This window comes from Chiloscyllium plagiosum, chromosome 43, assembly GCF_004010195.1.
Source record: "Chiloscyllium plagiosum isolate BGI_BamShark_2017 chromosome 43, ASM401019v2, whole genome shotgun sequence".
In the NCBI taxonomy this organism is placed as follows: domain Eukaryota; kingdom Metazoa; phylum Chordata; class Chondrichthyes; order Orectolobiformes; family Hemiscylliidae; genus Chiloscyllium; species Chiloscyllium plagiosum.
The window spans coordinates 1398238-1420660 of NC_057752.1; the positions used below are offsets into that span (position 1 = coordinate 1398238).

Genomic DNA, 22423 nt, shown 5'->3' on the forward strand with positions numbered 1-22423 from the left:
AAGGTTGCCCCTTAAAGAGAAACCAGGAGTGTGGGTAGCATCAAGAAAATAGATTTACCCGATAGATACTACAAGCATCCAGTGAAACAATGACTGAGCGGCAAGGAATTAAAAAAAAATTCAGTGAATATGCCACCACAGACAATACACTCTGAGTAACTGACTACTGTCTATCTAATGATGGAGCTTCAATTCCCTGACCTGGGACATCAGTGGAGATAGTCATTAACCTGGGATAATTAAGTGATTATGCTGTCCAGACTGTACAGTCTCTCTGATTACTGCTGGGAAGATGTAGCAGCTCATTATTTCAAAGGTTTAACATTTCCGAAGTGACGATAGTTGAAGTGCGTATGGCAATATGCCAGAAATCAGATACATTTAATTCCCTGTTCCCACAATCAGAAGGCAAATGTGTAAATTAAACCAATTCCCCCCAACCAATCCCTCTCAAAGAGACTGAAAATTATAAGCAGCACATTTCACCCATCAGGTTCAGTCAGGGTACAGCGTGCTCACAGGATTTACAGGGTTGCACAGATATTATACACCATGTACATGCTTGGGCAGCACTAAGATAGTAAAAATAATTGGTTTTAGATCAAAGCAGAAGCATGCACAGAGGATAGCTTTTTCATCCCAAGTCAAAATGCCTCAGGATTCAGGCCCCCTTCAGGACCTCAGCACATCCTCTAGGCTGACACTACAGCACTGCACGGTTAGAGGTGGCACCTTTTGGTTAAAACATTAAACCAGGGTCACAGCGACTTGCTCGGGGGAGAACAGACTCATGGCACTAATTGACAGGCAGAATTCCTCAGCTAACGTTTCTCTTTTCATCAACACCAACAAAAGCAATTCACTGGTCATGCATATCGTTGCTGCTTATGGGATCTTGCTGTGCGCAACCTGGCTACCACTTACCTACAAAATAATACTGACAGCATTTTGGACATTAACAAGTGCTGGAGAAACTCAACGGTGTGGAGAGAGAAGCAGAGTTAATGTTTCAAGTCCAACGTGACTCTTCTTTGGAACGGAAGAGAGAGGGAGAAATGTGATGACTTTTATGAAAGAGAAGGGAAAAGGGCAAGTAAAACAAAAGGGAAGGTCAGGAAAGGATAAGAGGACAAGGGAGATAGGAAATAAAAGGTGTCACAGAACAAAAGATCGAGTGGTAATGATTGTTGAGAGGTGACAAAGAAATCCAGAGTGGGTGCGAACCGCAGAAGAAAAGGTCAGCTCAAACTGAAACTGAGAAAATGGGCTAAGTCATGGTGGACAGGGGTTATATACCGTAGATAGAGTTCATTGTGTGATACTGTTGAGCTCAGTGTTGTGTCCAGAAGGTTGGAAAATAAGATGTTATTTTCTCAGCTTGCGGTGGTCTTCACTAGACCACTGCAGCAGGCCCAGGACAGAAACATGAGCAAGTAACCAGAGTAGTGTATCAAAATGGCAAATGACTGGAAGGCTGGGGTCCCACTGGTGGACTGAGCAGAGGTGTTCTGTGAAGTTGGTCACCCAGTCTGCATTTAGTCCCCCCCAATGATTTTGGAAGAAATTCTCTGACTGTGAAGTGCTCTGAGACATTAAGGACATGATGCAAATTCTTTCTTTCACAGGCCCTGCCGCTCCAACTGCTTCAGCGAAGCTATTGCTCAAACGTTAAGACCAATACTTTGAATGCTTTGAAGGGATAAAATCATGTTTTCCCCCTTGTTGCAGGAAATAAATCAAGCTAGCTATTTGAAGTGAATTTGATTGTAACCATGTCAAAAGCACAATCAAGGTCATTAACAAATGCTGGGCTACGTTACTGTAGATTAGGTCGTTGCACTGTTCAGTTTACCTTGAGAGCCTGGTTGAAGTTATCCACCATACCAAGCCACTGTTGAGTCTGTTTGGCAAACTGGGCGGCCTGGATCTGCAGCGTTTTTACTTCATTGTCCAGTTTCCGCTGATTCACATATGCCTGAGCCACTCTGAAAAGGAGACAGCAATGTATCAATCAGCAATCTTGCAGAGGCTCAGAAATGACTGGTTATTTGTTTTCCATTGACATGATCAACAATTTCATCACCATTTGTAATTATTTATCTCACTGAACATGAAGAGTCTATTTTTTTTGCTTAATAAAGTACACGGCATTTGCACTTTCTTAATGTGTATGCTAATGCAATCAATGCATTCTTCAAAGAAATGTCATAGATATCTACAGCATGGAAACAGGCCCTTCGGCCCAACTTGCCATGTGTGTCTACTATCAAGACAAAACAGGGCAGCAATGTCCTTGGAACACCATCCTTGTTATGTTCACCTTCCAAGTCTCTCACACACCAGCCTGGTTTGAACATATATATTTTTGATCCTTAACTGTTGCTAGGCCAGTACCCTGAAATTCAATAGACAATAGGTGCAGGAGTAGGCCATTCAGCCCTTCGAGCCTGCACCGCCATTCAATATGATCATGGCTGATCATTCCTAATCAGTATCCTCTTCCTGCCTTATCTCCATAACCCTTGATTCCACTATCTTTGAGAGCTCTATCCAACTCTTTCTTAAAGGTGTGAAGCTGCCTGTGGCCAAATGCAGCACGACTTAGAAAATTTCCAGATTGGGCTGAAAAATTAACAACTGCCATTATCACATTACATCGTCAGCCAATAAGCATCAATAAAGAATTTAGCTTTCATCACCTGATATCCATTGTCGTTACAATCACGGAATCCCCCATCTTAGGAGTTACGCTTAACCAGAAACTGAACTCGGTGAGTAATTTAAATATGTACTTGAAATAAGGTTGTAATGATTTGACAAACAGAGAGCTGGAGTGCATGTTATTGTTAATTGCACTTTCGCTGAGAAGGTCCTTCAATGTTTAAATGGCTAACAACGGTCAGCTGGGATTTGTCTATTGTGTTTCCTCTGCACTCGATGGGCAGGATCCATTCGTGAAATGTTTCCTTTGCTCGAAGGTGAAACCATACATTTATCCACATTAAACTGCATCTGCCATGCATCTGCCCACTCACCTTACTTGTCCAGTTCACCCTGTAATCTCCTAACATCCTCCTCACATTTCACCCTGCCACCCAGCATTGTATCATCAGCAAATTTGCTAATGTTATTCCTGGGCTAACTGATCATTGGGTAGCACCACAAAAGGACTGCAGTGATTGAGTGAGATGTCAACACTATCTTCTCAGAGCAAACTTCCCTGCGTCATTCATATCCAAAACCAAAGTTTATTTTTTTAAAAATCCTCTCCTGATATCAAGACTCCCATGCCAAACAAAACGGAATCCTCACCCAGACAGGTCACAACTGCTTTTCCCGAGTTATAACTGTTGGTGTTCAGATAGAGCAGTGCTTTACATAAAGTTTCACAGGTGCTACCAGGCATTGGGTTGAAGGAAATATTGATGGCAACATATAACAGAAGTCCCGACAGTAAATCAGGCTGTAACCTGATTTGAACGTGCTTTGATAGCCAAATTCAAGCTCCATTTCGAGAGTCAATGGGCTGCAGCCCACTCAGGCAGGAGTACCTACAGCAGGTTCTTGACATGAGAAAAACCATTCCTAATTAAGTTTGGGCAAGATGGGGCTAGTTTGGGAATCCTGTCCACTGACAGTAGGCAGCCAATTATTTCACAGCCCACTGTAACTTAATGGTGGCTGAGGGACTGACCAGGATTTGCTCAGCTCTCCTGTGCCTTCTGAAGGCCAGCCTACAAACTGTGCTGTATTTAGGTGTGGCCTTGTGGGGTGGAGCTGTTTAGGAAGCAGAGGGACCTCGCAGACAGACACTTTCAGCCGAATTGAGGGAACTGGCATTGGGAAGGGGTTGACATCAAAAGCCTTCCTCTTTGATCTCGGTAGAGATACTGACAGCAGCCACTGTGCCTGGACACAGAATGGTGAACTGTCAGTTTCCTTCCCACTCAGGGCAAGGGTTGTGTGGAAGTTCCCATGCTAGCCAGTAGGTGTCTTAAGTACAGCTCCTTGTATTGGGCCTCCCCTTCAGAAACCACGCAGGGTTTCCACCAGCTTTTAAAACTGGTCGGAGCAAGCAGCGAGAGGCCATGTTGCTGCGATACAGTCCAGCCAACCATTACTGCGTGACAAGCAAAGGCCCAGCTCAAGAGAACGGGATGTGCCTGCTCCATCTGAAGCACAAGTGCCTCCGGCAGCAGCTGGAAACAGTTTCTGCTGCTGCCAGGCACAGGACACAGCGACGATACACACCATTTTTTAACGTGCCATTGCCAATGCTTAGAATCCTTCAACTTCAACTCCAACTTCCTGCTGCTTTTTCTCATTCACCCATGGCATGTGGGCATCACTGGCTGGGCCCAGTATTTATTGCCTGCCCCTAGTTGCCCCTTGGGAAGTTGAGGGTAGGCTGCCTGCTTGCCCCCAGGGAGAGAATTCCAGGATCTTGACCCAAAGACAGTGAAGGAACGGCAATGTATTTCCAAGTTATGATGGTGAGTGGCTTGGAGGGCAACTTGCAGGGAACTTGGTGTTCCCATATATCTGCTGCCCTCGTCCTTCTGGATGGAAGTAGTCAGGGATTTGGAAGGTGCTGTCTGAAGATCTTTGGTGAATTTCTGCAGTGCATCTTGTAGATAGCACACGCTGCTGCTACTGAGCATCGGTGGGGGAGGGAGTGGATATTTGTTGAAGGTGGTGCCAATCAAGTGGGGGCTGCTTTGTCCTGGATGGCGTTGAGCTTCTTGAGTGTTGTTGGAGCTGCCCCCATCCAGGCAAGTGGGGAGTATCCCATCACACTCCTGACTTGGGCCTCGTAGATGGTGGACAGGCTGTGGGGAGTCAGGAGGGGAGTTACTCGTCGGAGTATTCCCAGCCTCTGTCCTGCTCTTGTAGCCACGGAGAGAGAATCCCAGGATTTTGACTCAGCGACACTGAAGGATCAGTAATATATTTCCAAGTCAGGATGGTGAGTGGCTTGGAGGGGAACCTGAAGGCGGAGGTGTTCGCTTATGAGCATAGCTCGTAAACAGATTAAAATGTATGGCAAGGGAAGGCAGAACAACAACTTTTTTTAAGGATGCACAAGAGGCCAGAATTAGAACAGTATGGAGATAATAAGATGTATTCTGGAGCATCCACATGTTACAGAATCACTTCAATTTGAAGGGAAATAATTTTGTACTGTACAGAAGGAAAGTACAGAGCCATAAAGGGTTGCAATGGATTTGGAGGAGGTTGAAAAATCTATTTTAGGATTAACTGGTTAACAATAATCGCCTTCCAGGATGAAATACCACCAACAAGCTAGCACTAATGGCGATATGCAATAGGAGACAGCTGACTTAACGTCATTCCAATTAAACAGGCTTGAAGTGCTGTATGTACAAAATTACGGAGATGATACTTTGCGGCTGTGATGTCCTGCCATAATTGAGCAGCTTGCCAGATCGCTTTGCCATGGCTTTAGCATGAGGAATGTTTTGTGCAAGGGGAACAGAGGCTAGGCAGGAGTTAGGCCTTTTAGGAGAGAGGGCTAGAATTTAGAAGGAAAAAGAGAGCATTTGTGTTAATATTTATGATTCTCATGCTCACAGTGAATATTAGCGATTTCCCAAAAGATTGCCGTCTAATAAATATTCTGTGTTAAGATTCTTGCAAATACTGTCAGGAAGCTATTTCTGGTCCTGCTTAAATGCTTAAGTTACTTTGGTCGTCTTCTTTGGGTTCCTCATGTTCAACTTCATTGGAAGGAGTGACAAACAAAATTACTTTAGCTGTCTGCTTTCTGAGGTAAAGCTGTTCAAATATAAAACACTTTAAACAAATACAATTTTAAGAACTTGGGTCATTTACTTTCCTGGGTTGCTGACTTTGAAACCCTGAAGCAGAGGCATCTACGTTGACTCAAATCAGCAGGAGGCTGTGCCATGGGACGTGATTAGTTCTGTGCTAGAGGCATCCACTCCTTAATGTCAGCTTATGAACTAAACTCGAGTGAGCTGAGGCTGCAATGGGGAAGCTGGAGGCCATGTGAACTGATGAGGGACATGGGCAGGGCGATTCTACATTTCAATTACAATTGTTAGAGGCACTCAGACCAGGTTGGATACTTTATACATAATCAAACAAATTTGGTTCGATTGTTTAAAGATGTATGAAGCAATCAACCGCATGGCCAGTTTACTAAATGTGCTAGTAAGCTTGTTAGGTGATAAACAGCTAGCCATCCAGTGAAGAACCAATCTGCAACATCAGGGAAAAGTGCTCTGAAGCCCAGGAATAGACGATATTTGGTCTGAGTCTTCAGAGAGCCCACGACCGGATGTGTAAAATCATTATGAGGGAGTCACTGGACACTGGGGGACACCAATACAATAAGACCATCAGATGGAGAAGACCACAGAAGTAGGCCATTCAGCCAATCGATGCTGTGCCATCATTCAATGAGATCATGGTTGATCTGATAATCCTCAACTCCACTATCCTGCCTTTTCCTCATAATCCCTCATTCCTTTAGATTAAAAATCTGTCTGTCTCTACCTTGAATATGCACTTTGACCCAGCCTCGCCAGCTCTCTGCAGTAAAGAATTCTACAGATTAATTCCCTCTGACAGAAGAAATTTCTCCTCATCTGTGTCTTAAATGGGCGACCCATTACTTTGAGATTATCCCCTCTGGTCCTAGACTCTCCCACAATGGAAATCCACCTTTCTGCATCTACCCTGGCAAACCTCCAAAGAAGCTTAAACAGAAATTGTTGGAGAAACTCAACAGGTCTGGCAGCACCTGTGGAGAGATAGCAGAGTTAACACCTCGGGCCCAGTGACCTTTCTTCAGAAATGATCCTTCTTCTTCTGAAGAGTCAGTGGACTCAAAGCATTAACTCTGTTTTGTCTCCACACATACCGCCAGACCCGCTGAGCTCCTCCAGCAATTTCTGCTTTTGTTTCAGATTTCCAGCATCTGCAATTCTTGGTTTTAATCTCCCAAGAATCTTGTGTCTTTCATTAAGGGAGCCTGTCATTCTTCTAAATTCCAATGAGCACAAACCCAACCTACTCAACCTCCTCTCATAAGGAAATCCCTCCGTACCCAGGATCAGCCTCGTCTTCCTTCTCTGGACTGCCTCCAATGCCAGTATATCTTTCCTTTGTTTACAATATTCCAACAGTGGTCTGACTAGTGCCTTTTCCAGCTTTAGCAAAACTTCATTATTTTTAGGCTCCATTCCCTTGGAAATAAAGACTCACATTCCCTGTGCCTTCCCTATCATCTGTTCAGCTTGGATGCTAGCTTTTTGTGATTCACACATGAAGACTCCCAAATCCACCTTTATGCCTTTAAATAATATTCAGTTCTTCTAATCTCCTGCCAAAGTGCATACCTCACCTTGTCCCACATTATATTCCATCTGACAGGTTTATGCCCACTCACTTGTCTGTATCCCTCTGTTGACTCTGTATGTCATTCTCAATACTTGCCTTCTACCTATTTTTGTGTCATCCACAAACTTGGTGACAGTACATTCACTTCTGTCATCCAAGTTGTTAATGTTGTAAATCATTATGGCCCCAGCACTGATTCCTCTGACAGTCCAGGTTGCAATCCTGAAAATACTCCCTGTCTCTGTCTCTTTGTCTTCTATTAGTTAGCCAAACATCTATCCTTGCTGATATAAGACCACCAACACCATGGACTCTTATTAAGTAGGTTTATGTGTGTGATCGTATCGAATGCCTTTTTGGAAATCCAAATTTATTACATCAACTGGTTCTCCTTTATCTATCTTGTCCATTACATTCTCAAAGAACTCTTAATAAATTTGTCTGGTGTAATTTCCCCTTTGTGAAGCCATGCTGACTCTGCCTAACTACATTATGCAATTCTAAAGGCCCTACTATTAAAACCTTTATAATAGTCTTTTTGCCTCCCTTTTTTTTGAATAAGTTTGTTACATTGGACCTTTTCTAGAATCGAAGGATTCTTGAAAGATTACTCCTGGTGCACCCACTATCTCTATAGCTACTTCCTTTATAATCCTCAGACGCAGTCCAACAGGTCTAGGGGACTTATCTGTCTCTGGTCCCAGTAGGTTCTCGAGCATTTTCTCTCTAGTGATAATTATTGTGTTTAATTTCTGTCTGCCTTTAGCCCCATGATTATTCACGATCCTTAGAATGCTATAGATGTCCTCAACCGTGAAGATTGATGCAAAGTCTCTGTTCAACTCCTTGGCCATTTCCATTATTATCGCCCCAGCCTCATTCTCCCAGGTGTCTATGTTCATGTTGGCCCCTCTCTTCCTTTTGGTATATTGAAAGAAGCTCTTGCAGTCTGTTTTCATATTACTTGCTAGTTTGCCCTCAATTTGTTTCCTCCCCTTTTGTTATTATGGTCGGTCATCTTTCGCTGGCTTTTAAAAAAACTTTTCCAATCCTTTGGCTTACCTCTAATCTTTGCTACACAGTATCACATTGAAAGAAAAAGCATACAATGACTCTATGACTCGAAGATCTGAAACAGATAAACATTCAAATGACAATGACAGGCAATTCCAGATCCATTAGGCTTATTTCAATTTCCTGTGAAATAGGAGGACTAACCAAGACAAGGCTCGTGCCCAATATGCATTCAGAAGGCAGAGACATGACTTGCTAAGTCCTATGGCAGATACTGGAAATTTGAAATTGCAATAGAAAACGTTGGATATGCCCAGCAGGTCAAGAAGCATCTTGGAGGGACCAACAAGAGTTAACGTTTCAGGGTCTGTGACTATTCTGAAACCTTTCCTCAATTTTTCTTGCCAAAGATGCTGCCGAACCTGCTGAGTATTTCCAGTGTTTCATATTTTTAATACTTAGGAAGGAAATATGGGCAGTGCTGTCTCCTGAACACGCTGAAATAATTAAGGATGACATTGAAAAGACTGACAAAATCCTCATATTCAACATTTCTAATTGGTGTGGACTGTGTTAACAGAATGCCAAACTATACTGCCAGAGCAATAGAATACAAGTCAGAGAAATCCATGGTGTTCTTGTCAGTCTGGCCCCCTGGCTGGAGTTCAGTTCTGCTCATCAAGGCACATGGGATTCAGTCAGGGTCCTGGCGGCACAGTGCAGGACCACAGGGCACATTCTAGATTAGAGTGGTGCTGGAAAAGCATAGCAGTTCAGGCAGCATCCGAGGAGCAGGAAAATTGACGTTTCAGGCAAAAGCCCTTCATCAGGAACCATGAGAAAGGGCCTTGAAACTAAACTGTAAAAGTACAACTGGGTGAGAGGCTTGTCTCAAAAGTACACGTCTTCACAAATACTGTCTTCGAGAGACAATTAAGATGGCTATACTGAGCATCCAGTTTCTCACCTTGTGGACTTGCAAAAACAAAAAAATGCCCGCTTCATGAGGTATCAGAGGGCAAATGATCTCATGAAACCGCACTCCCGTGTAGGAAGGGGAAGTGTGTATACTGGGAAAAGAGGTGAATTCCAGGACAAAAACAAGTCATTTCACACAAAGCTCAGGAAACAGAATCTTTCTCTACACAGCTTTTTGAACCTTTCTCCGGGATCTTGCTTTCTACACGTGAAACGGATATTACAGCTTGATCACAGCACTCCAACCTTCGTTTCCAGTAGCTGTCTACTCACTCAAAGAAAACTGCAGCTAAAGTGGAATAAATTGTTCCATTACAAATTATGTGAAACATTTCTTTGTTGGCATTACAGAGATGCCTACTTCAGAAGTCAGTCATAACACTGAGCCATTGTGCTAAAGGCAGTATAAATCATTCCCTTTATGAGGGAGTCTCCCATCGCTGGGTAGCCAGTTTGTATTCAACAAAAGGGGTCAATCACAGACAACACTATACTTTGGATGAAAACATGTGTATTTTTATCTTTTTAGTCAGCTGATTACTGCAATGCCTGACATGTTGTGCTGTTTATAAACAGACTAAGAACTTTTTTAAAAATGTAAAACCACAGTCATTCTCGGGTTTGCAATAATCTAGGAAAGCATAAGGCTTTATTCCAGTAGAAAGGTCACTTCAGTTGGTTAAGGCAATGACTGGAGGAAGAACTAGAGGGCAAGCTAGGAGTTCAACACTGAGTAAAATCCTCATCAAAAGGACAGCAAGTTCAGCTTCCCACACGAGCTTTGAGAGATCTCATTTGCTTTGTTTGGGGAGGAGGTTACAGGGGGCACAAGTGGGAGAAAATAAAAGAGCAAAGGATGAAGGAACAAACAGCAAGTGTAAGAGATTCTGTAAAAGCACAGAACACCCACTAGAAGCAATGGTTCATGCAGCAATTAATGATATAGGGCATGTGGAAAATGGAGGTCTGACTGAGGGTGTCTGAGGAATTTTGCTCTCAATTGAGATACAAGACGATGTAGGTATCAGGAATTTTCTGGTGCCAGGCACTGGACCTGTTAGGTGTCACATCTAATCTATGGCTAATGTGAGGAGGGATGATCAATTCCTAAAGATATGGAGATGCAGCAAGTGGAACTGGTTTTAGATGGGATGCCCAATATTTAAACTGGATTGGGGTAGCAATATTCTTGCAGAGAGAATTTTTAAAAATTTAAACTTCCTCACCCTGGCAAAAGGAAACAACCTAAAAAAGAAATTTAATGGCAACAAAATCAGTTACAGAGTCATAGAGATGTACAGCACGGAAACAGACCCTTCGGTCCAACTCGTCCATTCCGACCAGCTATCCCAACCCAATCTAGTCCCACCTGCCAGCACCGGGCCCATATCCTTCCTATTCATATACCCATCCAAATGCCTTTTAAATGTTGCAATTGTACCAGCCTCCACCACTTCCTCTGGCAGCTCATTCCATACATGTACCACCCTCTGAGTGAAAAGGTTGCCCCTTGGGTCTCTTTTATATCTTTCCCCTCTCACCCTAAACCTACGCCCTCTCGTTCTGGACTCCCCGACCCCAGGGAAAAGACTTTGTCTTTTTACCCTATCCATGCCACTCATGATTTTATAAACCTCTAAGGTCACCCCTCAGCCTCCGATGCTCCAGAGAAAAAAAAAAATTCTTCAAATGATAGTTTTAAACGCAATTGGGACAAATTTCCAGACGTTATGCTGATAAACTGGCTTAGGTGGGTCATACAAAGGAGCAAAAATCATGCGGTGAGTCATTTGGCCAATTCTCCATCACTGGATCCCACTTATGGAGCATTGACCACACAAGAAATCCAAACAAATGATGGGAAGACATGATGCAATGCACTGTCAGTCATTTGCACATTAACAAAACTGGGCAGGAAGAATGCCGTGCAAGTTCTTGGCACCCCGTGTTGTTATGGCTGGACAAGGCAGTTACGTTTTATGGGTACATTTTTTTACTTAGGCAATAAATCAAGAGAATTATTAAAGGAGAATTTCAAAACTTGGAGTAAAATTCATCTCTCACTTGTTAGTTTTGCAATGGCGTGGACTTCAGCAATTTCCCTCCCCATGCCATGTGAAACAAGTAACCAAAGAAAAGCATCAATGATCTTGAGGGTAATTTGGAAGGTACAGCAGAAATTCATTCCAAGGAAGGTGAAACACACTAAGCAGAGGATGAGGCAAACATGTCCAACAAGGGAAGTCAGGGACAGAATGAATGTAAACAAAAAACATATAATGTGGTGAAGATTCGTGAGACGCCAGAGGATTGAGAAGCCTTTAGAAACCAGCAGAGGATAACTAATATAGTATTAAGTGGGGAGAAGATGAAAAGGAGTAAGCTAGCTAGTACTTTAAGATTGCAAGAGCTGTTTTCAGATATCTGAAAAGGTAAGTGAAATAATTCCACAGAGGTTGGTATCCCATCACCGAGTCACCCTTTATTTACACGTGCAGAGTCAAGAATGTGGTGCTGGAAAAGCACAGCAGATCAAATAGCATCCGAGGAGCAGGCGAATCTACGTTTCAGGCAAAAGCCCTTCATCAGGAATGCCCATTCCTGATGAAGGGCTTTTGCCCGAGATGTCGATTCTCCTGCTCCTCGGATGCTGCCTGACCTGCTGTGCTTTTCCAGCATCACACTCGCGACTCTAATCTCCAGAATCTGCAATCCTCATTTTCTCCTGTTTATACCTGCCAGTCAGGACTCCCTGAATGAACCAGGTTACAGCCCCAATCAGGGAACTCATATTCTATGAGGGTCATCTGGCTGACCTCATTACAATCACTACAGTAACAGAGGCAAGCGTGGATATTGGACCACTGGGGAATGAGTCTGGAGTAGTAGTAATAGGGAACAAAGAAATGTCAGAGGAACTGAATAGATACTTTCCATCAGTTTTCACGGTGGAAGACACATCCCAGAGTTTCAAGACAGTAAGGGGCAGAGGTGAGTGTAGTGGCCATCACTAAGGAGAAGGTGCTGGGAAAGCTGAAAGGTCTGAAAGGGGATAAATCACACGAACTGGATGGACTACACCCCAGAGTTCTGAAGGAGATAGCTGGGGAGATTATGGAGGCATTGGTAGTGATCTTTCTGGGATCATGGATAAAGGGAAGGTCCCAGAGGACTGGAAAACGTCTAATGAAACACCCCTGTTTAAGAAGGGAGGGAGGCAGAAGACAGGAAACCATTGGCTGATTAGCCTGACTTCGGCCGGTGGTAAGATTTTAAGAGTCCGTTATCAAGGACGAGATTGCGGAGAACTTGGAAGTGTATGGTAGATTAGGGCGGAGTCAGCACGATTTTGTCATAGAGAGGTCACGCCTGACAAACATGTTAGATTTCTTTGTGGAGGTAACAAGTAAGTTCAACAAAGGATTTCCAGAAAGCCTTTGACAAGGTGCCGCATAGGAGGCTGCTAAATAAGATAAGAGCCCACTGTCTTGGGGTAAGATACTGACATGGATAGGCAGAAAGCAGAGCGCTAGGGATAAAGGGGTCTTTTCAGGATAGCTGCCGGTGACTAGTGGAGTTCTGGTCAGTGTTGGGACAACTAGTCACGTTTTACATTAATGATCTGGACAAAGGAACTGAGGGCATTGTTGCTAAGTTTTGCAGATGACACAAAGTTAGGTGGAGAGACAGGTCGTGTTTTGGAAGCTGGGAAGCTGTAGAAGGACTTGGACAGGCTAGGCAAGTGGACAAAGAAGTGGCAGATGGAGTACAATATGGGAAAGTGTGAGGTTATGTACTTTGGTAGGAAAAAGGAGTTAGACCACTTTCTAAATGGGTTAAAGTTACAGGAATCTGAAGCACAAAAGGGACTTGGAAATATTAGTTCAGGGTCCTCTTCAGATTAACATGCAGGTTCAGTTGATTGTTATGAAAGCAAATGCAATGTTAGCATTCACTTCAAGAGAGCTAGAATACAAGAGCAGAGATGTCCTGCAGAGGCTGTACATGGCTCTGGTCTGACTGCATTTGGAATATCGTGAGCAGTTTTGGGCCATCTAAATTTAGAAAGATATGTTGGCCTTGGAAGGGGTAGAGAGGAGATATCATTCTTGTAAAGATGAAGGACTTGTGCAATGAGGACCGGTCGAGGACTCTGAGTCAGTATTCGATGGAGATCAGAAGGATGAGGGAGCATCTGATTGAAACTTACAGAATACTGAGAGGTCTGGATAGAGTGGACGTGGAGAAGATATTTCCACTGGTAAGAGAGACTAGGGCCCGACGGCACAGCCTTAAGAGTGATTAATCTGTGGAACTCATTGCTGCAGAGGGCTGAGAAGGCCAAGTCATTGTGTGCTTTTAACACAGAGAAAGATAGCTTTTTGATTGGTTTGGGGTCAAGGGTTACAGGGCGAAGGCAGGAGAATGGGGTTGAGAAACATACCAGCCATGATCAAATAGCAGAGCAGACTCGATGGGTCGAATGGCCTCATTCTGCTCCAGTATCTTGTGGTCTTATTTTGGCATTTGCTCAAATATATAACTATCCTGAGCCTAGGAAATCAGCCAGGGTCAGTTCACAGACATATGATGGATGGAAATTCCTTCCTACTGAAGATTAACTGCCATCAGTTTTAACAGTATGATTGAATTTCAGGCTCAGACAATGGAGAACTATGAGAAAACCTTTGGAAACATGGTTACCCCTAACAGATTCTACTGGACGAATGTAATTCTTCCTTTTTGAGGTACATCCTATTCATATCGCTCCTGAGTACTGCATCCAGCTCTTGTCATTAATCCATACAAGAAACAACTCAGCCTTGGGACCAGAGGAAAAACCAAGGCATGCAGTGGCTTTCTGCAAGTCTTGGGTTGACATTTAATATGGTTCCAGGTGAAGTAATTGACCTGACAAAAAAAACGAGGGGGCCGAGAACTAGGGAAAGAAGCAAATCGTAGGGTAGCAAGATTAAGCTGTGATATCCATAGTGAACTCGCTCAGATTTTGGTGTAGAGATCCCTTTGTTTCTGAGTTAGAAAATGCCTAGAATTCAGAAATAACGTAAGCTAGCTAGACCAGCTGATAACATCAAATAGGATGGAAGTCAATAGTCTCATATCACAATTAAGTGGTTACAGAAGGTCCCAGGCAATACTTGTGCATGGGCAAAATTATAGTAAACTGAAATTCAATGCAGATAAATTCAGTGTGTTTACATTGAGGAAGAAAAATACCAGACATACAGAATGAATGATGTTGCACACCTAATAAGTCCTTCTCGATAATTACCCTCCACATGAACAGGTTCCTAATCACATTTGGTCACCCTAGTCCTACATCGTTTTATTCACCTCGCTAATGTGATGGCAAGTGAATCGGTGACGTCTCCTCCGAAAGCTTTCCTCTCCTTCCTATAGGATGGTGCAGGTGAAAAGGCAGGGAGAGAAACAGGAGCAATTCAAAGCTCAACACTAAGCAAGTCACATCACTGAATGCTGAGATATACTGTCAAATCAATCAAATCAAAAGCTGAGGTAGCTATGCTAAAGCTGTACAGTGCTTCTATCACATCGCTCCTGAATACTGCATCCAGCTCTTGTCATTAAATGCGCACAAGATACAACTCAGGTTCTAGATTAGAGTGGTGCTGGAAAAGCACAGCAGTTCAGGCAGCATCCGAGGAGCAGGAAAATCGACATTTCGGGCAAAATACAACTCAGCCTTGGGACCAGAGAAAGTCTGAAGGCCAGAGGACTGAGTTACAAGGAAAGAATGGGAGCAAGAGGGGACCTAGATACTAAGTGGCAGAAAAGCAAACCCTGAGCATTATTTGAATACACATACAAACACCCTCTGCAAAGAGGTAGCAACCAGTGAAATAAAAGAACAGGACAAAAGTCATCATCAACATGATCGCTAAGACGTGTGTGAGTGTGAGTGTGAGTGTGAGAGAGTGTGAGAGAGAGAGAGAGAGAGAGAGAGAGAGAGAGAGGGAGAGAGAAGATTGCCATTTGAATGAAAGTGGACTGGTGTGCACACAGCTCTGATGTTGAATAAGTTGCTGACACTCACTAAGTTTGCATACGAAATATCCCACAAGGGAAACAGATTAGTGCCTGCACTCAGGTTATTGTACCCCAGCAATAGACAGTGTCTTCAAAGAGAGATAAAAATAAAATGAAAAACATAACGCTGTATTTCTGCTCAGGCTAGATTTGGGAAATCATAAACAATAAACAGTATTGTCTGTACTACTTGATGATGCCTGGGACATTCCAGCATATTCTATTCCCATGAATGTTTCAACCAAATTTGCTGTAATGATCAAACCAGATGTTTGTCACACAAGAAGTAAGATTGCTAACATCATCTCACATTCATTAATCTGACTAAGTTGCAACATAAAACAAAAGGCCTTGTGTTCGGGTGTAAACCACTTTTTAGGTGCATGCATAACTGTGAAGAACATAGTTAATGTGGCTGCCAATAATTCTTCCTTGTTCCAGTAATTAAATCGACTCTTCTAATCCTCTGTGCCCTTCGAAAATCTACATGGTTTTAGTCACACAACACTTCCCAAAGAATCTCTGTGGATTCTGTTCTAAACAACCTTTATTTTCGCAAACAGTGATTGGGGTTGGTTCGTTCAGTTGGCTGGACAGCTGGTTTGCAATGCAGAGTGATGCCAACAGTAAGGGCTCAATTCCTACAACCAGCTGAGGACTTGCCTTCTCAACTTCTGCCCTTGCCGGAGGCGTGGTGACCCTCGGGTTAAACCAGCACCAGTCATTTCTCTGGAACGAGAGAGCAGCCCTCTGGTCACTTTTCCTTTTATCTGGTTGAAACATCAAGGCTATGACGCCAGCCAAGTTGAAAAGTTTATTGCATTTATGGAATACAATAAAAGTAGCCATTTTTTTGGAAAAGACAATCCTATGGCAATATTTGAAGAGCAGAATTCACCTCGATGTCCTAGCTAATATTTATCCAAAAAATCCACAATAGATTAGCAACACATTCCTTTGATATCAAACGCCTTTCCTTAATCACCTATCAAAGGCATGGTGGCTCAGTGGTTAGCACTGCTGTCTCACAGCACCAGGGACCCAGGTTCGCTCCCAGCCTCGGGCGACTGTCTGTGTGGAGTTTGCATGTTCTCCCTGTGTCTGTGCGGGTTTCCTCCGGGTGCTCCCGTGCAACCTTTTCACACAGAGGGTGGTACGGGTATGGAATGAGATGCCAGAGGAAGAGGCTGGTACAATTGCAATATTTAAGAGGCATTTGTATGGGTATATGAATAGGAAGGGTTTGGAGGGATATGGGCCAGGTGCTGGCAGGTGGGACTAGATTGGGTTGGGATATCTGGTCGGCATGGACGGGTTGGACCAAAGGATCGGTTTCCATGCTGTACATCTCTATGACTCTATGTGCAGGTTAGGTGAATTGGCTATGCTAAATTGCGCATAGCGTTAGGTGCATTAGTCAGAGGGAAATGGGTCTGGGTGGGTTACTCTTCAGAGGGTCGGTGTGGACTTGTTGGGTCAAATGGCCCATTTCCACACTGTAGGGGAATCTAATCTAAACATCATGGGATTGCCATTGATCAAACAAATGCACTTGAAATACTGTGGCTACAAGAGCAGTTCAGAGGCTGGGGACACTGTGGTGTTTAACTCACCTCCAGTCCCCCAAAGACTGTTTACCACATAACAGAAACGTCAGGAGTGTGATGGAATATTCTTCATTTGCCTGGTTAACGACACAGAAAGCTTGATACCATCCAGGCCAAAGTAGTCTATTTGGTTGGCACCTCGTCTGCCACCTTCAACATTCACTCCCTCCACCACCGACACAGCATCAGCAGAGGTTACCAAGCACAGATGCACGAAAGCAACACATCAAGGTTCCTTCGACAGCACCTCCCACCTCCGTGACCATCCCTACCTAGAAGGGCAGTAGATACATGGGAACGCCAGTGTCTACAAGATCCCCTCTACTGCTTGACTGTCACTGGAGTTACCCCGCCTCACAGCACTGAGGGTGTATTTACACTGCATGAACTGCAGTGGTTCAAGAAGGCAGCTCACCCCTATTTTCTCAAAGGGCAATTAGGGATGAGCAAATGTTAAATTAGCCAGCATCACCCAGATCTGGTGAAACAACTTTGAAAAATAATGACTGTGGAAGATTGTAATACGAGAGTAGGTGCTGTATTTCCCACAACAGAGACTGCAGAGGGATATAGGCCGGTTAAGTGAGTGGGCAAAAAAACTTGGCAGATGAAATATAATGTGGAGAAACGGGAGGTTATGCACTTTGGTAAGAAGAAAAGAGGAGCTGAATATTATTTAAATGGAGAAAGACTGCAGAAAGCAACAGAACCAGAAGGAATCCTTGATGAACCACAAAAAGCTAGCATCCAAGTTCAGTGGGTAATAGGGAAAGCAAACAGAAGATTGGTCTTTAGTTTAAAGGGAGGGAGGTTTTGCTAAAACTATACAAGGCACTAGTCGGACCACAGCTGGAATAGTGTGAACAGTTTTGTGCCCCTCATCAAAGGGGAAATATATGCATACCGGAGGCTAGAAGGTTAATTAAGTTGATCTCAGGTACGGAGGGACTGTCTTATAAAATCAGGTTGTGTAGATTATGCCTGCACCATCGGAAGAAAGACGGGCTACCTTATTGAAACATAAAAGATTCTTATGGGACTTGTTAGGATAGATGCAGAAAGGTTGCCTCCCCTTCCTGGAGTCCAGGACCAAAGGGCATCATCTCAGAATATGGTGTTGCACATTTAAGATGGAGATGAGGGAAAATTTCCTCTCTTGGAGAGTGAAACTGTGGAATTCATTACCGTTGAGGCTGGGCCATAATAGTATATTCAAGGCTGAGATAGACAGATTTTTAAATCATTATGGGAATCGAGGGCTATGGGGAAAAGGCAGGAAAGTACAGTTGAGCCTTATCAGATTGGCCATGATTTCACTGAATGGTGGAACACACGTGATGGGCTACCTCTGCTCCTACATCTGATGATACTATAAAAGTGAGTATACTTCCAAAGTACTTAATTGACTGTAAAGATCACTGGGATTTCCCCAGATCATGGAAGATCCCATACATATCCAAGTCCTTTCTTTTTTTTTTAAGTCTCAGAAATGGATAGAATATTTAGTACTTCAATGATACGTATTTTTAAAATCACATGGTGAACTACTTCATTTCGCCTTTTCTTTGTGCTCGATGTTCATTCTCAGCACACTCAGTACAGCAGGTCCTTCAACTTGATTTCATGCAGGAATCTTGCAATCTGTAAAAGTAGACTCCGATTGCCAAGCCACTAACACGTACTGAAAGAACTTTAAAACAGTTGAATCTTACAATTTATGTTTTGGTTTCATCAGTTTGGTCAAATTTCAAGGAGGGTTTCTCTCCATGAGGTGCCGCACTACATCTTACCAAGCTCGCCCCATTAACAACCTACCCTGTCTCTATTGGGAATTGGAGAATGGAATGTAGCAAGTCCTGGGCCTCCCCCATTGCCACCACACATGCACTAAACAGCCCCACTGCCCTGGGGCCGATCACGTCAATTCCCCACCCTCTCCGCCGAGGACATAGAGTCCTGGGGCTACCTCCACTGCCAAACCCTAGCCACCTGATGACTGGAGGAAGAATGCCTCATCTTCCGCCTTGGGGTCCTCCAACCACATGGGATCAATGCCGAATTCACCAGCTTCCTCATTTCCCCTCCCCCCCCCTTATCCCAGATCCAACCCTCCAGCTCAGCACCGCCCTCTTGAACTGTCCTAACTGTCCACCTTCCTTCCCTCCTATCCTTTCCACCCTCTCCCCTGACCTATCATCACCTTCATCCACCTATCGCATTCCCAGCTACCTTCCCCCACACCACCCCCAGGCCCAACACCCTCCCATTTATCTCTCAGCCCCCTGATCAAGGGCTTAGGCTGAAAACGTCGACTCTCCTGCTCCTCGAATGCTGTCTGACCGGCTGTGCTTTTCCAGCACCACATTTTCCGACTCTGATCTCCAGCACTCACTTTCTCGCTTTCACCTCACTTCATAGCCGACTCTCTCTCACTCCAGGAGGAAAGCAGCCCACAACAGGGCTGAAACAGGCTGACTGGTGGGCTGCCTGACATTCTGCACCTCAGCCTTATGAGGTAAGAGCATCCTGACTCTGACCACCCTGAGAGGCTGACTGACCGTGTCCAAGCCCGTGGATTGGTACTGGAGGTTTGCCCTTGAATGACTGTGTGCTGGGAACCCCACCCCGCTTAACCAAAGGCTCGACTTGACTGAGGACTGCTGACAACCACGATGGTGATAGTTGAGGAGCCAGTAAGCAAGGAGTGACAGTGCTGTGCACCACTTATTTCTCAGTAATAACGGAAAGAACTGAGGATGCTGTAAACCAGAAACAAAAACAGAAGTTGCTGCAAAAGTTCAGCAGGTCTGGCAACAGCTGTGAAGAGAAATCGGAGTTAACGTTTTGGGTCAAGTTCTGAGGAAGGGTCACCGGACCTGAAACGTTAACTCCGGTTTCTCTTCACAGCTGCTGCCAGACTTGCTGAGCTTTTGCAGCAACTGCTGCATTTATTTCTCAGGATTTGGAGATGCCGGTGTTGGACTGGGGTGTACAAAGTTAAAAATCACACAACACCAGGTTATAGCCTAACAGGTTTAATTGGAAGCACACTAGCTTTCGGAGCGACGCTCCTTCATCAGACTTTCTCAGTCTTCTCCTGATGGGAAAGACAAATCAGAGTGTGTATGGTTCTAGCAGTCACAAATACCTGGAAGGCCAATATCACTTGCTACTGCTGCAGCCAGATCACCTTCAGCACACTCAGCGTGCCTGCTATCCCGCAGACACAAAGCATCAATCAGGCATCACCGACTGGAAAGAAACAATTAGCTTGCAGCAGCCTTCAGGCAATAATTCAATCTCTAGCTCTCCTGCTGTTCACACTCTTACAGTTTTTTAAACCATCAGAACTACTCAACGGAATTAATAGCTCAAACCTTGCAGTACATCACCAGGTTTACTTATAAAAAGTCAGAAAAAAAAGGCTTTTATAACTAATGTAGCTGACATATTTTTCTAGTCATCATCTTTTCGAATAATTCAATGATTATTCTTCAAGGCACTTGTGCCTTTGTAACTGTCCCGTCCCTGGAGTTGGAGGTTTCATAGTGTGAGGACAGTTGGGGAGACAGTGAGAGAGAAGAGACGTGAAATTTGCTTTGATTCAGGCATCATTAGTTCATGGTGGAGCTGGGGTGGACTGAAAAGAAAGGGAATACAATTCCTGCAACAGCCTGGGATAAATGGACAGATTAGATTAGATTCCCTACAGTATGGAAACAGGCCCTTCGGCCCAACAAGTCCAAACCGACCCGTCGAGGAGTAACCCACCCAGACCCATTTCCCTCTAACTAATGCACCTCACACTATGGGTAATTTAGCATGGCCAATTCACCTGACCTACACATCTTTGGACTGTGGGAGGAAATCGGAGCACCTGAAGGAAACCCACACAGACCTGGGGAGAATGTGCAAACTCCACACAGACAGCCGCCCAAGGCTGGAACTGAACCTGGGACGCTGGTGCTGTGAGGCAGCAGTGCTAACCACTGTGCCACCTCAGTCTCATAAATTCAGAGGCTGCAAGGGCTATCGTTTCATTCTGCCCCTCGCCCTGCTCTCACACGTCTAATATCCCTAACCCTTGCTGTCATAGCTCTTCTTCCCACCTCGGGCAAAGTTGATGAACTCTCCTCGAACTAGGGAGCCCCTTAAACTGGGGCGAGCACTCCTAGGCTTTCAATAAATTAATCAGGCTACCCTGCTCCTGACTGCTATTAAATAAAGGAAAGATACAGTCTCTATAGTCCTAATGGACCATAGGACTGCTCCCTCATTAGAGAGAGACCATTGGTGATGGTTTAACTGGAGAGTCACCACCCTTCAGACAAGAGGAGAGATTGAGAAAGAGTCCTTTTTGGTAAGCTCAGTCGGTGTAGGAATTGAACCACACACCATTAGCACCACAAACCAGCTATTCAGCCACCTGAGCTATTATTTTAGCCAACACTGGAAAGTACACGTGAATGTACTGGAGGCTAGCAATGCGCTCAACGTCTTCAGGGTTGAATGGAAAAACAGATATCCAATAATAATGGGCTCCTCAAAGGTACAGAGGCATTGAGTGAGTAAGGATCAAGATCACGTACACAGAAGAGTCAGCTGGGACATTGGGGTGGTACTTTATTTGTTCACAGGATATGGACATTGTTGGATAGGCCAGCATTTAAATCCATCTTTTATTGCCCTGAAGGTGGTGGTGAGGAGGTGTCTTTTTGAACTGCTGCAGTCCATGTGGTATAGGTACACCCACAGCACCATGAGGGAGAGAGGTCCAGGAGACATTATGAGGCAACGATCTGTCAGGGTGCATCCTGTTATCAAGGAAAAAGAATCGAGTCTTGTTCCATCCTTCACTATCTGGCTTGGATCCATTTAACACTCAAGGGGTGAGCTGCTTTCTCTCTCTCGGTACAGATTTGGGCAACCAGAGGGTATCCACTAACCACCCGATAGTCTGGGCAGGAGACCGGAGGTATTTTGAGGGCTGCACCAGATTGGCATTTGGCTGGAAACAAATGCTCTGAAGCAGTCTGCCAACTCTTGAGTCACTGCAAAGCTGGATGAGCTGGCCAGAACCGGAGGCAGAAGAAGGTATGTCCCATGGAAACCACAGCTGGTGCAGCAGCCCCAGGTAGCTGAGGTAAAAGTTAAAGGAGCACTCCTAACCTTCCCAGGCTCCCAAATAAATACTGACAGCTGACCGTGGGATCCTCTTTGATTGGGTTGGCACAGGGTAGTGACCTCGCAAAATCCTATTCTAAAATCAACAGGGTCCTATGAACATGGCTCTGGATTTATATATCAAAAGGATGTAGGCGAAAATGAGGACTACAGATGCTGGAGATCAGAGTCTAGATTAGAATGGT

The 22423-nt window shown here is 44.3% G+C and overlaps 1 protein-coding gene across 1 annotated transcript in view; it reads right to left on the reverse strand.

The window, feature by feature from the left end:
* bloc1s1 (biogenesis of lysosomal organelles complex-1, subunit 1) overlaps nt 1–22423 on the reverse strand; it is a 98347-nt gene that overhangs the window by 12202 nt on the left and 63722 nt on the right. The window contains exon 3 of the mRNA XM_043681790.1: nt 1853–1985. Within this exon, the coding sequence (XP_043537725.1) occupies nt 1853–1985 (133 nt within the window). The remainder of the gene's footprint in view (nt 1–1852; nt 1986–22423) is intronic.